The 15,186-nt window shown below is 39.8% G+C and overlaps 1 protein-coding gene and 1 long non-coding RNA gene across 3 annotated transcripts in view; one reads left to right on the top strand and one right to left on the bottom strand.

Annotated features, from left to right (window-relative positions):
* The window catches only part of LOC126395018 (uncharacterized), a 9,111-nt gene extending 943 nt beyond the window's left edge, over nucleotides 1-8,168 (top strand). The window contains exons 2-3 of one of the 2 annotated variants that reach the window (XR_007570407.1): nucleotides 4,634-4,671; nucleotides 8,042-8,168. This is a non-coding gene — a long non-coding RNA (uncharacterized LOC126395018). Of the gene's footprint in view, nucleotides 1-4,630; nucleotides 4,672-8,041 lie in introns of both variants that reach the window. The other variant, XR_007570408.1, reaches the window with a different exon arrangement.
* LOC126395017 (high-affinity choline transporter 1-like) lies at nucleotides 5,894-14,776 on the bottom strand. The gene is made up of 8 exons (XM_050052206.1): nucleotides 14,580-14,776; nucleotides 13,229-13,345; nucleotides 11,620-11,775; nucleotides 11,332-11,480; nucleotides 11,039-11,182; nucleotides 10,526-10,679; nucleotides 8,706-8,923; nucleotides 5,894-8,447 (listed from the first exon to the last, which is right to left on the bottom strand). Exons 1-8 carry the CDS (start codon nucleotides 14,761-14,763, stop codon nucleotides 7,905-7,907), a joined length of 1,665 nt encoding a protein of 554 aa, XP_049908163.1. The 5' UTR covers nucleotides 14,764-14,776; the 3' UTR covers nucleotides 5,894-7,904.
* Nucleotides 14,777-15,186: the final 410 nt, after the last annotated feature.

Raw genomic sequence — 15,186 nt, 5'->3', positions numbered from 1 at the left:
GGTGGTTAACCTGAATCCCAGCCTAGTAACCATGGTAATTTATGCTGCCAGGCAATTCTGGTCTGTAGCAGGATTAAGGTGAGGATTAGCTCCATCTATGATCAAGAAATGTTCAATAGACAAGAACAGACACCTAAAAGACAGTTCTGCCAGTGCTTTTACACACTCTCGACTGTCATGTGATGATAAAATAATATGTAGATCATAAAATACATAACATAATTAATCAAAAAACATTAACTATTAAAAAACAAATTAAAATGTAATAAATAAATAAGATAATTTAAAAAAACACATACAACAATAAAGCCAAAATCAAACTAATAAAAACAAAACTATAATAAAATGAAACTGAGGCATTAACAAAAGATTGTATATGTATATCAAACCACATGAATATGTGATTGCCCTCCCATCCCCACCCCACTCTGTTTCCAATTGGCTAGCAAATTCATAGCCAATTAAGGTCAACTGACAACGGCCAGAGAAGGAGAGGGACACACCCAGAGAGACACAGAGACAGAGCAAGAGAGAGTAAATTAGGAAATAATGGCATACCCCTTCATCAAGGATCCTGTTGACGAGGAGGCCCACATTATCCACAGTGCTGAATGTTGATAGTTTGTCCGAGTGAGTGGAGGGGGGCGTGGCTTAGCCATAGGACAATTGCTGCAGTACTGCCTTTTTCGTAATTATGTCCTTATAGTCCTCATACACTTCCATAAGGAGTGTTTGCTCTGCCGCAGAAAAAGCCTCTGCTCACTCCTTTCCTTTGTTTTTGACATTTTGCAACATTTTTGGCACTTGACTAGTGTGGGCTTTTTATTTTCCCTGGGCGCGTGCATGAGTTGATGCTTAACAGGCGAGGCTTGAATTAGCGTCAATTGGAGCCAGCTGATTTCACTTGATGGAACGGGTTGGAGCTAGATTGGGAGTTGACATTTAGTCAAACTTCAAGATTACACCTTAGTCTGGATATTCTTAGCTACGTTGATAGAATACCCCCCAGGGTACCTTGCACGTGGTATGTGGATGTTGAAAGTCCATGACCAAAACGTCAATATGTGACAAGATCAGAGTGAGAATGTGTTGCTCCTTACTTAAAGTTTTTAGGTTGCATAAGGAGCTTTCTGAGAGTATTCTCAGAATGTTTGTGAATACGGCCCCAGGTCTTACAGCCAAATTCTTTCTAATCAAAATGAAGCTTAAAATCTATACTTCATAGCTGTAGTCCGTGTAAATTTCTCCCATTAAAAAAATTGTGTGAAATATGTACGCAAACAAAGCATTGTTGGAATGTAAGATAATTCTCTTCAACTGAAGGATATATTTTCTATACATCTTCACTGTAAATAGTTGCTATTTACAATGCAAAGCACAATATTTTAATTTATGACACTTTCTTTTTTCAGTTTCTGATTGATCAATGTCACCCAGTTGAAGGGGTGATGATGAGGTTCCATTCAGATGATAGCTTATAGGTTGTGTCTACCGTGTCTCATTCTGAAGATGCTGAATATTGGCGCTTGGGCAGTGACTCTGGCGTCAGACACCGACAAAAAAAAAAGCTGTCCTTTCATGTTGGTATGATGCACGGCTGGTCATGGTTATTGTGTAACGGCATCCGGCAGTATCAGAGGAAACACTGCGGAACAATGCATAAGTTAAGGGGGTGGAAGTCCAAGAAGGGGTGGTGGAGGAGTCCAACAACCACCACTCCAACTACAAGTTGTGTCTTGTATTGTCTGTCTGTGTTTTTATTGTTGTTCTTGCACTGTCTTCTTCTTCTTCTTTTTGTCTTTTAACGGCAGTTGGCAACCCGGGTATTAGGTGCATTACCGCCACCTTCTGCTCTGGAGTATGAATCAGAGATTAGATTCTATTTTGTAAACCTGTCCGTCTAATGAAATCAAAAAACGCTCTTGTACTCAGCCCACTTGGCAGACTCATCAATGTTTTAACATTAAATTAATGTATTCCCATTTTCCTCAACTCCTCCTTCATATGCTGTCTTTCTTGGTTGTAAGTGTTGCATTCTGTGATTGCATGTGTTATTGATTCCTCTGACTGACAGTGTACACATAAACCAGTTGGGTGTTTTCCTATTTTGTGTAGTGTACTGTTTAAATTGGAATGACCTAATTTAATCCTATTGCATATTACCTCCTCCTTCCTTGTCCTTCCTATATTCCTGTCTGTTGATTTTATATTACTGATAAAGCTATGTAAGAACCTTCCCCTTGTTTCATTGTCCCACCTCCCCTGCCATTCCTCCACTGACTTATTCCAGATCCACCTCCCCTGCCATTCCTCCACTGACTTATTCCAGATTATTGTTTTGATCTCTGATCTACTTAACGAAATGTGTGAATTTATGGTGTCTTTTTGTAGTGCTTGTTTAGCCAGTTTATCCACCTCCTCATTCCCTTTTATACCTGCATGTGCCGGTACCCACATGAATTCAATACGCATACCTTGCTGTATGATTCTGGCGTGTACTTGTAAAATCTGGAACAGGATATCTTGACGGCTGGATGTGAAGGATGTCAGGCTGCTCAGCACTGAAACAGAATCAGAGCATATTAGAGTATTTCCTGGTTTGTTTTCTTCTATCCACTTCAGTGCCAAAAACACTGCCCACAACTCTACAGTGTAAACTCCCAAATAATCTTAGGAACGCTTTACCACATGAACCTTTCTGCATGGAACAGAGAAAGCAGCCCCTGTTGTTTGCTGCTCTGGATCTTTAGACCCATCTGTATATATCTGATTGTACTGAGGGTAATGCTGGTTTACATGAGCTGAGAAAGCTGACACCAAGTCTATCTTCCCTTTCTCTGTCTTCCTGAGGTCCAGGAGGTACAAGTCTACTTGTGGTGTATTAAGCTTCCATGGTTCCACTTCTGGGGTTACCACTGTTGGGCTCACGTAAAGATTTTCCATCCCCATGTCCTCTGCATACTGATTGCCCACCCACCCGAAGCTAGCCATTTGTCCTCTTCCTCGTTCCCAACACTCCTGCATTACCACTTTTGTGGGGTGTTGCTCTTGGTGCCCCTTGAGGCTAGCCCAGTAGTTGGTCATTAACTGCTTTCTCCTAATGTCCAATGGCATCTCTTTCCCCAAAACTTGCAGGGCTGGGATGGGGGTTGTTCTTACTGCTCCACAACACTGCCTCAGAGCTTGAGCCTGAATTTTATTCAGTCTCTCTAGCAGACTTTTTGAGGCTGAACCATAAACCACACTCCCATAATCAAACACTGACCGGATCATTGTCACATAGATGGCTTTTAATGATGAGAAGCTAGCGCCCCATCCCACCCCATTTAAACACCTCATGATATTTAAAACCTTCTGACATTTCTCAACTATTTTATTTATGTGATCTACCCATGTTAACTTGGAATCAAAAAGAATTCCCAAGAATCTGAAAGTTTTCACCCTCTCCAATATTTTTCCATACATCTGCAGGCTAACATCAGGAAGAGCCCTCTTTCTTGTGAAGACAACTGTATTTGTTTTCTCTACTGAAAATTTAAATCCCCAATCATATGCCCACTGCTCGACTTTATCGATGGCTTCTTGCACCTTTCCATTAATATGCATGATGTTCCTACCCCTTTTCCACAATGCCCCATCATCAGCAAAAATAGATCTGCCTATGTCTGGTTGAATCTGAGAGAAAACATCATTAATCATAATTGAAAAAAGTAATGGGCTTATTATACTCCCTTGCGGGGTACCATTTTCCACCACACATTGATTCGATATTTCATTTCCTATCCTTACCTGGATAGTTCTATATGTCATAAAATCCTTTATCCAATTGAATATTTTCCCTCCTAACCCCATTAACTTTAACTTTATCAGAAGTCCGTCTTTCCATATCATATCATAAGCTTTTTCAACATCAAAAAATATTGCTATAACTGACTCTTTATTGATCTGTGCTTTTCTAATCTCATGTTCTAAGCAAATGATAGGATCCAAGGTTCCCCTTCCCTTTCTAAATCCACTTTGATAATGCAACAGTATTCCTTTCTTTTCTGTAAAATATGTCAACCTTTCAGAGACCATTCTTTCCATGATCTTACATACATGTGATGTGAGGGCTATTGGCCTATAATTAGAGGGCTTCGAAGGATCCTTCCCAGGTTTCCTTATAGGTACTATTACAGCCTCTTTCCAAGGTTTTGGTAGCCTTCCTTCTACCCACACTTTATTATAGAGAACCAAAAGTTTACTCAATGTCCTGTCACTAAGATGTCTCAACATTATATAACATACTAGGTCTTTTCCTGGAGATGTATTGCCTGATTTACAAATAGCTCTTTTCATTTCATCTAGAGTGAATGGAGAGTTAATTGACTCATCCTCTATAGTCATACTCCTTTCTAATGCATCTAAGTGTTGTCTTTTTGTTATTTCTCTTCTTCTTCTTCCCTCTTCTGTCAAATTTCCTGAGCCATGTACTTGGACAAATGCTTTGACCATCATTCTTGCACTGTCACTTGTGTTTTTGTTGCTGAGTCTTTTGTATCTTAAGGCCCAGCTAGGGAGGGCATTGCAAATTAGCTTATGCTATAAATGCTGTGGTTCCCACAACCATGCTAATACTCCGGTTTCCCAGCAGGGTCATCTCCATTCCAGTGGCTCCACAAGGACCAGCAGGTAGAAAAACACCATCACTATCACTCCTGGGCAGTGGCGGTTCTAGCAAGGTTTATTAACAAGGTTTCATTATTTGGCCTCTGAACTGAGAACCACAAGGGTATCCAAAATAACTGTCACAAGATCAGGACTCCTGGGATGTTAACAGCCATGATGGATGCTGATTGTCTCCGCTAGCTGATGTCCAACTGACTGAGTGACTGTGTATTATAGAAATCAGGGACTGCATAGCAGAGGAGAACCAGGAAGGATAGACACCTCCTCTAATTCAATAGCTATGTTTCCATCCAAAAGTGATTAGAATCATTGGGAAATGCACATTAAAAGAAATACGAATCCTGTGTGTTTCCATTAAATGTACGGACTTTGGTGAAAACTACGAACTTGCGCGAGTTTTCCGCAGAACCGGAAACAAAACAAGTCTCGCATTCTTCTTCTACATTTTCTGGCGGTTGGCAACCAGCTTGTAAATGCATTACCGCCTTCCCAACCCGGAGCGTGGATATCACCATGGAGAGAGGCGCACTACGTCAGACTTAATTCGAACATAATTGTTTCCATCCCCCGTTTTGCGAATCAACATTTTTTTGAATCAACCAAAACCTGGCTAAAGCGAACGTATTTTAGTTTGTGCGTTTGTGGGGATTTTAATTCTATATTTTGGCGTTTCCATCATAATTTTCTGATGCGATACTTCTAGATGTGGATCTAAACAGGCTGATGGAAACATGGCTAGTGATACTGTACAGTGATGCCTGCATTTGAACTGGCAGGCTACAGGTTTAGACAGGTTTAAATATTTGGCAAGCATGTAGAATTTTCATGTATGCATCTTGAGCAATTTGAGCAGTGAGCAAGACTTACTACTTTATGGGAGTGATTTATAGTAACTACTTACTTGCTGTTAGCATACAATGTTGTGGGATATTTGCCGGATTTTAAACTCTCACTGTCTTGTGAGAAACAATTTCATTCTATCTTCAGTTTTTCATAGTGAGATGAAACTTACAATGACAAGATACAGTGGTGTGAAAAAGTGTTTGCCCCCTTCCTGATTTCTTACTTTTTTGCATGTTTTCCACACTTGAAAGTTTCAGATCATCAAACAAATTTAAACATTAGTCAAAGATAACANTAAACTCTCACTGTCTTGTGAGAAACAATTTCATTCTATCTTCAGTTTTTCATAGTGAGATGAAACTTACAATGACAAGATACAGTATGTGTTGAGTTCCCTCAGGGTCTTTAACTATATCAGGGCAATGAATCATACAGGGAACATTTTTTGACTCTTTTATTTGTAGCATTCTGATGTTTTAATCACTGTCTTTTTGTTTACATGTGTGCAGCATATTTACATTTTCAGTATTTTGATAATTAAATTGTTGCCTTATGTTTAGACCTAAGGTGATGACTGAGAATGATCTAAAATAATTCCCTGGGAGGCTGAGATCAACAAAGTCCCTGCACCTGGTTGTGATTCGTCTTTTGGAGTTCTGCTCATATTGTCACCTCATTACTTTACCATTGAACACCATCTTTGCTAAAATATTGATACTTGATGTCCATCTATTGATACAATATCAGCCCGCAATATATCGCGATACTATACTGTATCAATTTTTTCCCCCACCTCTAATATTTAGTCTATTTTATGCTTCAAGAAACAGATACTTCTCTACACACATGGACACTTACAGCTGGTGCTAATCATCGGCTTTGATGACAAGGGCTGCGGTCGAAAAGTCTCTTCTATCGTCTTTTCCTAACCACTTTTCCTTGACCTCGATGGAAAACGTCACAGGGTCAAGGGGAGATGTGAAGGAGATTTCATAAGGACTTAGGAAAAGACAACTGTGGTGCTGAGAGAATCCCACTGCACTTACACTGGGCTATGTAATGATGCGACGGCGGATGTTATTGATGTGGGCCTGCTGTGGTGAAACTACAATGTTCTGAAGATGGACTACAGAAAGCGCATCTTAGATAATACATCCCGTACGTTCTCATCGTGTTGATTCATGCAGGATATATTAACGTGGACAACACGAAAGATATTGTTTCATTACTAAGGTCGGAATTGAATTTCAAAAAGGAATATAGGCTACCAGCCACAAACTGAAAAAAAATTGTCACATTGAGAATGCTTGCTCACACTCACCATCTGAATCCCAAGTAGTAAAATTAATTAATGATATTACTAAAGGCTGGCAATACAACAACGCTCAAATGAATAAATGACTGATGCAAAGTGAGCATATGTTACGGGTGCGTGTCCCCTCCGCCCACAGCTGTGTTCAGCTTGTTTGTTTTATAACAGGATAAAAAAATATTAAATGCATTATTTTGTTTTTCCGTGTGAATAAAAAAATAATGGAAATCCACGTGCTTTTTCCATTTTCTTCTTCAAATGGGCAATTGGAATAGAAATTAGACCACAACCAGTAACCAACTTGTGTTTGGCCTTTACTGTTATATCAATATTATGTGCCCCTACTGCATAGATAGACAGATAAATAATAATATTAATAATAATATTAAATATAATTATAATAATAATTGCTCGCTGCAAGTATTTAATAACCTCAGGCAGATATCTTTTAACGTTACAGTCTTTTGTATTTTTTGTTATGATATGTAGCTCTGCAGGGAAACACTGTACAGGGGAATAAAAAGTGGGAAGCAGTAACTTCATTGATTATTTAAATCTCCAGATATGCCAAGTATATGCGCATTTATGCACGAGGCACAGCAACGTTACTTCATTGATTATCTTTTTTATTTTTCAATTCAATTCAATTCAATTTTATTTATATAGCACCAAATCACAAAGAAAGTCATCTCAGGGCACTTTACACATAGGGTAGGTCTAGATAATACTCTTGAATTAACAGAGACCCAACAATTCCCCCATAAACAACGGTAACTTACATGGTGATCTCCTTCCTTTCTCAGTCATGTTGATCTTTTTCTTTGCTAATCATTTGAGTTTGTGAATGGCGAGTCGCTTGGTCACTTTAAATATTGCCGCCGCAAGGACTTGTGGGACGGAATTATCTCCTTTCCTCTCTTAAAGGATGGTCCAGTGTACCCTATGCTAAAGGATATTAGAAAGGAAGCACTGAAGCACCTTTCCTTAAAATTTAGAGAATTCGACCAGCTCTTATCATGGCTGCCACTTAGATACTTCCGGTTCATTTCACTCAGTTAGGAACCTTCCTAAGCAAAAAAGACTATTCGACCGCAGCCAAGGTCTGAGAGTTGTCTCTATTTAATTTCTCCTTTACATTATTTTCTGTGGCTCCATCTGTTGGTGTCAGTGGTTTGGGTGAATGCTGAGCTTTCACTTTGAACACATCCCACTTCTCAGGAAGCAGTCCTTTGTTGAAGAGCACAGAAACCAGGCAGGAGAACAACAAGATGGCAGCAATGGCAGACAGCATGGAGATGGTCTTCACTGGAGAGTACTGGACATAAACACCATCCTCAAGAGCGCATCCTGGGAAGTGTATGACTGGTGGTAATCCTAGTGAGGGCTCTCCACTGAGCAGTCTCAACACAAATCCCACCAGCAAACCCATCATAGCCCCATAACCATTTGAGATGTTGAAGAAGAGGATGCAGACAAGTTGAGGGAAGATTACGACATAGGCCACTTCAGCGCCAGTGAACCAGAACACCAACATGCTGTTTTTCAGGTTTGTCAGTGATGTACCAACCAAGCCCACTACCAACACAGACACACGGATCACCCACTGAGTCTCTCTGTCTGATGCCTGAAGAAGAAAGTCGAGAGGAAGAAAAACAGATTAACAGCAAATGATGGAGACTGTCCTGTTTTAATGTCTCTCGCTGCTTCTTTATCTTATAAACTCTTCTTTCCAGTTTGCTTCTGTCTCATGCCACTTTATTCAATGTATACTCCCTTGCATTCCATTCCCTTTCTTTCAAAATAAACATCAAACGTGAACAATATATCAAAAAATTATTTGATGTGATGTACCAAACTGAAAGAACATATGTATTTTTTTTACCTGAGGCCTGAGAATGCTCTTGTATATGTTTGAGGTGAACAAAGAAGATGCCGAAAGCAGTGCAGAGTCAACCGATGACATCACGGCAGCAGCCACACATCCAGTACCAATAATGGAGACGAATGATGGGGTGAGGTGCTGCAGGGTGATGGGAAGAACTAGAACTGATTCCCCACGTTCATATGGAGATGGAGAACCATAGGAGGTCAGGTTCCAGTCTGAGACATGGACACAAAAGAAAGAAACGTTGAAAAATGGTCAGATTGTCTGTTTGAGGGATTTTGAGAAGTAAAGTAAGAAATCCGTGATGAGAAATATGGAGTGTGGTGGGTCCAGCTGATCATTTAACCAAGACAGACCATTCAAATTGCCTTCATGCAGTTGGTTCACTTGAATGGCAGAGGATCTGATATCGAACCTTGAGCATATGGCCTACAGTCTGGTACATGTATTCTACAGTAAGAATATTCTCCTCAACAGCTTGAGATATTAATAAATGAGCTAATCAAATGTGAACAAATAACATATATACACAGAATTATCCATTTGTCAAAAGAAAAATTGGTGTGATGCATCATGCTAGATCGTGGGAAACTTAACATGTTGTTACATACCCCACATCCCATTACACAGTCCATTAAAATGTTTCAACAAAGTTGAAAAGATAATCCCATGAAAGGATGCTCATAACGTGTGTATTCTTGCTGATACCAAGGGTGTGCTACAGGGATCCACCTTGGGCCCTCTTCTATTTACAATTGTCTCTCTTGTGCTTGAAATTAATCTTCATATAGAAAATAATATTGTATATTGTGTTGCTGATTCTGTCTATTTAGACATTTAGTGACGTACTTGTTGTCATTGTAATTATTGGCATTAGGAGTTCTCTTGTTGTTGATTCATTGTTTTGTTTTCTTTTGTTGTCCTTCTTTCCTTGGATTTTTAGTTTTATATTATAATGTAATGTTTAATTGCGTGGACCCCAGGAAGAGTAGTTGCTACCCTGGTTGTGGCTGATCCAAATAAATAAATGAATAAAAGGTTTAATATTTGGGAACAGACATATTTTGGCATCTGGCTTAATGATGAAAGCAGCAGTGTGCTATGGTGATCCATTTGTAGAAATGTTGTTATCTCCACTTCCACTATTCCACTTTTATGTAAATTACAGGAGATATTTACATCACCCAGCCCTTTATGGTTTAATGGTTATGGTATAACTTGGGTTTCAAAACCCACCATTTGCTGTGTCTGGTTAATAAATTCCTCAGGCTTGATGAGCAAGTTAATCAAAGTTAAGATGTGGGTGTTTCTTAGTTTCTGTGACTTAACTCTGTGATGGAAAATTCTGGTATTTGGTACTGCTATGATGTATGATGTGTGTTGCTCATTAAACCCCTACTGTGACATCAGTGAGAGACACCAAGGGTACGAGCCAGGGAAGCTCAGACACCAAGTGTCCTTGTTAGTCTCAAGATATGTTGTGTCTTAGGAATGTCAAGGCGCCACATTTTTTGACTATCAATGTGCATGTGTTATGGGAACTATAACGATAGCATGGCTGAAGAACATCTAGGCACTCACTCACTGACTGTTCATGCGGTTGTATGTGTGTGACTCCATTCATGAATGCTTATTAAACCTCAAGAAAGACAGCCGACGTGTGAAGACTTTTTCTTTAAACTGTTCATTTAATAGTTGTTTTGCCACCACAACTCTTTACAGGGATTTACAGGTATTGTTCTTTCATCAATACAGGTGCATAACGACATTCTTTTTTGTTTCCCCAGTTTACCCAAATATGTAAAAACTGTTCATACCTGTGGATGCAGCAGCTGCCCCAAGCAGTATAGGAGGTATCCCAAATGTAGGTAAGATGGCAGCGGCAATAAAGCAAGTGATCTTGGCTGTGGATGTGGAAGATGCCGACAAGGTCCTCTGGTGGAAGCACTGATATCCCATACTCCCCAGTGCCTTAGAAGTAAAACAGTTAGTTGTTTGATTTAATCACTGATGTGTTATCCTCATGGGGTAAAAGCTGCAAAATGTCTGCCTGCTGTCCGAAGTGAAGCATCCTTTCAGATGAAACTTAAAATTAGCAGCTACAGTTAGTTAGTCTTACCTTGACATTTACAGACATATTGTTTCAGATAAAAGCCTGTGCCTACAACAGAGGCTCCATCTTATTCTTTATTTAAAATGAAAACAGTCCACTCTTAGAATATTTATGTTATTTATCATCATTCATATATCACATACATATCATATCAGAAGATATGTATCACGACTGGAGTCAATTGCATTTTGTACCCGTCGTATTTTTGCTTCCTTACAAAGTATAAGAAATTATCAATCATTATCCAGGTCCTTTTCAGCCCCAGTGTACCAATCCAGGGAGCATGTAAGGTGTTGTTTGTCAGTGTCTGTCCAATGTCCAAAGAGTATGGGCTCATCAAAACAAAGGGAACACAGATCCACTGCAGAGACAAATACAAACGGAGATGATGAACACACACAATGCTTAAAGACATACCTTGGAGTTTTTGATGCCTTGTGTGAGAGTGGTTTCTGTTTACTTCAAACAAATAGCCTGACACTATAAAAACTTAAAGTATAGCAAACTTACCAAGCTGACGAATATGAGCACAAGCTGTATAATATCTGTGTAGGCCACAGAGTAGAGACCTCCCAGCAGTGTGTAGGTAATGGCAACGGCAGCAGAGATCCAGATGCACACAGTGTAGGACAAATCCAGGACCACACTCATAAGTCCTCCTGCCAAACAAAAAATGGATGGATGGATGGATGGATGGATGGATGGATGGATGGATGGATGGATAGATAGATAGATATTAATTTATGGTGTACACTGTTACATGGAAGTATGGTGCTTACAGGTCTGTATATACTGTACCTAAACCAATAAGTATTGTGGGAACCCACAGTAGATCCATTAAAAGAGCAGCCAGGGTTAGTGCAGCTGTTAATGATTTTCCATACTTGGCATGGAAAGGGTCCAGCATCGTCACACAGTGTCTTTCTCTCAATGGCTTTGCAAACACGAAGCCAGCTTCACGTGAAAGAGGAAAGAAGACATCACAATCAGAAAAATGAAATTTATCAAGCAAGGGGGGGGAATACTACGACAGCTAGATGAATTTTTTATATTCCTTTTTTTTTTTTTGGCTTTGCAACACCCTCAAATATGCATTCTTACCAGTAGATTAATTATTGCAATTAAAGTTGTGACTTCATTAGTGTCAGTAACAAATATTAAAGTGATCAAATTGTCATTAAATGTGCAGAATAATAATTATATTTCATTGTCCTATCTTTAAAGGATTAGTCATATGTACAGTCCATTTACTAACGTTGCATCTGTTGAATACAAATTTTGAACTGATATTTTTTCAGTTGTATATTGTGATTGCATATTTACTGGAGCCATTTTACACTGATCACATCATAGGTTGTTTTTAAAATAGATTTTAAAGGAGCTGACATGACATTCACAGCATTAATGTAGCAGCAGATAATTACTTGCTATGTAAAGATATGCTTTAGATGTTGCATACAGCTCCTTTGAGCAGGGAAACGCATCGCATTCACTGAATAAAAAATGGACTCCTTATCTGATAATTACTAGATGAGATCTAGTAATTTTGACCTCCTGATCTTGTAATTATGAGATCCTGATTTAGAAATGGGTAAAGTTATTTTGATAGCCTATTTTATATTCATGTTTTGCATGGCTATTATCTTTAGTGGCTCTGCATCAAAGCCTTGATTTCTGCCAGTTTTTGCCGAGCAAATTAAGGCAGATATTTCACAACTCAGATATTTTAGTCAACTCGAAATAGTCAGAAATGACAGTGCAGTTGAGCACAACAAACTGAATGTCTGTCCAATGCACCTGGGACTATAGGCATAGTTAGGGACCGTCCTAAAATTGCAATACAACTCATTTCAAGATTCAGCACCTTTTTTGTTTTTCAACATAAAAATTTAAAATCACTGCCTTTATTGGGATGTGACAAATCACAGGGGTGGCACAGTGGTGCAGTGGTTAGCATTGTCACCTCACAGCAAGAGGGTTCCTGATTTGAACCCAGGGTGGGAGGCTCCAACCCTCTGTGTTGAGTTCGCCCAATGTTAGCTGCGATAGGTTCTAGCCCCCCGCAACCCCAACAGGATAAGCAGTTACAGAAAATGAATGAATGAATAAGGAATCATGGTTATAAATGGCCTATTTACTTAACTGTACACATTTCAAGGATGTGATGTCAACAGCTTGCTCAGTCATGAATATGTTGACGTGAAGCCACCTCTGATGTGTCTTCAACATTCCCTCACAATTTCTACAGTTGTGAGATGAAAACGGTGAGACTGCTCTTAGAAAATCCCTTAGCATCATTATTATTGACCTGTTCCTGTCTTTTGAGATCAGAGATTGTTAGGCTATGTTTGTTTTGTTACACATACAAACATACAGTATCCTGTCAGATGTGATTTCAAACTCTTACCAATGATAAAAGATGAGCTGTATGCAATCATCATCATGATCGCCCAGGTTAGTCCCATAGAGGGTGTGTACACCATCTCAGCTGTTCCAACAATGAAGCCTCCCCCAATCCACGTAGCTAGAGGATGAATTAACATACAGCAAGTAATGTAGTGGAGAAACAGCAGCTTTTTGGATAGAGAATAATAATGATGATAATAATACACTGTATTATCATGGCAGCCATGGCTTCTTTGTATATATTACAGTGAACTGTGAGCTTAGTTTTCCTCAGATTCTCTTAGTCTCTTCAACACTGTTTTTGTTTAACCATGGGGAAATTCTGTCTGTCATCCTTTCTTTAACTTTTAGTGGAACGCCATCTAGAAGTCTCTTTTGAACCAGAACTTCACCTTTAGTCTTTGCTGATTGTAGTTTGGCACCAAAAAACACACAGTGATGGTCAGAGATACTGAAACACTGTCACTGTTTACCCCTAAGTCTAGAATGTTACCATGTTGATGAGTGGCTTCATTTACATGTTGAGTACGTTCAAAGCTGTCAGGCCTCTGTCGCAATGCAACCCAAGTTCATTGCCAGGAGGCTCTGCAGGGTGGAGCTGCCATTTTTGTTACCCTCTTTTTCTCCTGGTTGGGGAGTTAACTAAAGGATTGTACTTTTTCTTTTTTTCTGGCACTTAGCTTGCTAGCTCAGGACTAATTGTTTGTTAGTCTGGCCTGGGCTCTTCCTGATGTTCCTTGTATGCTTCCATAGCTGGCAATATAAGGGTTAAATTACACTACCTGGCTCCTCATTTCCCCATCTAGCCTTATGTTGCTTCCCTCACCCCTGGCTAATTTCTGACAGACATCTGAGTACTGATGTTTGTGTAATAGTTCATCCATTTCATTGAGCTTCATTGGTGAATGTGTTGGCAGTGAGGCAGGGGGAGTTGGGCTCCCGGTGAGTGTGGTGAAGGTGGGGTAGTTAGATGCTGCTACTACCGCTCACACTGGGAGTCTAACTAGCGCAGTCAGCCATCTGTCAGTTCATAGTTATTATACTGCAAGTTGAAATCATGAGTTATCTTGGATGGGGATTTTGTGATGTCCAAAATACTCACACCAACTTAAACACATTCGCCCACATACCCACACACGTACCCACACACACACGCACACACACTCACAATCTTGGAAGCCGTCCTGTCTGCATATATATACACATACATATACATATGCGTGTGTGTGTGCATGTGTGTGTGCGTGTGAGCCTACCCAGTAAAGAAGTTTAAAGATATCTTATATCCTTAATAATCCTGACTTTATAATTCACAGTTTCCATCCTACTTTTGTCAGCTGTGTTCTCCTCACCTGTCATTGTGAAGATCCCCACCACCATGCTAATGCTGCGGTTGCCCAGCAGTGTCATCTCCATTCCAGTGGCTTCACTTTTCCTCTTTTCCCTTTTGGATTTGAAAGAAGCCCAGATGCCAGTCCCAAGTACCAGCAGGTAGAAAAACACCATTGCTATTACTCCTGGGATGTTAAGAGCCATGCTGAATATCTGCTCTTCCAGCTGGTGTCCGACTGAGTGAATGTAGTTTCCTAACTAGGGGGCTGTCCCATTTTTCCACACTTGGCTGAGTGCGCTTGGTTACACACACACTTAGATGACGTTTTGCCACGTGGAACGTTCATTTGCCTAGTGTTTAAGCACGTATTAAGTGGCCAAGTACGCGGGGATATTTAAACGAAATTAGGACAGACTTGACTACTCACCTGTATCCATCAACTGCGGTATTTTTAGCCCTGGTAAAGAGGTAATCATGGTGCATTGTGCATGCGGTGATGCATTGTGGGATTTATACTTGGCCAAATACCGCTCAGGTGCGGTCTTACCGTAAGTGTGGGTAAAGTACAAATCAAGCGCACTGCACTTTTGGTCGTTGTAGAAATGGAATACACTAAGCACTTACAC

The sequence above is a fragment of the Epinephelus moara genome, chromosome 8 (assembly GCF_006386435.1).
Source record: "Epinephelus moara isolate mb chromosome 8, YSFRI_EMoa_1.0, whole genome shotgun sequence".
Taxonomy (NCBI): Eukaryota; Metazoa; Chordata; class Actinopteri; order Perciformes; family Serranidae; genus Epinephelus; species Epinephelus moara.
The sequence above is the reverse complement of the archived record's forward strand: the minus strand, read 5'-3'. Positions and strand labels throughout refer to the sequence as shown.

Coding starts and splice junctions, on each gene's coding strand:
- LOC126395017 (XM_050052206.1), bottom strand. CDS start 14,763: ATGGCTCTTAACATCCCAGGAGTAATAGCAATGGTGTTTTTCTACCTG. Junction 11,481..11,619: donor CACAATACTTATTGGTTTAG/GTACAGTATATA, acceptor TTTGTTTGGCAG/GAGGACTTATGAGTGTGGTC. Junction 8,924..10,525: donor GGCAGCTGCTGCATCCACAG/GTATGAACAGTT, acceptor TCCATGTCTCAG/ACTGGAACCTGACCTCCTAT.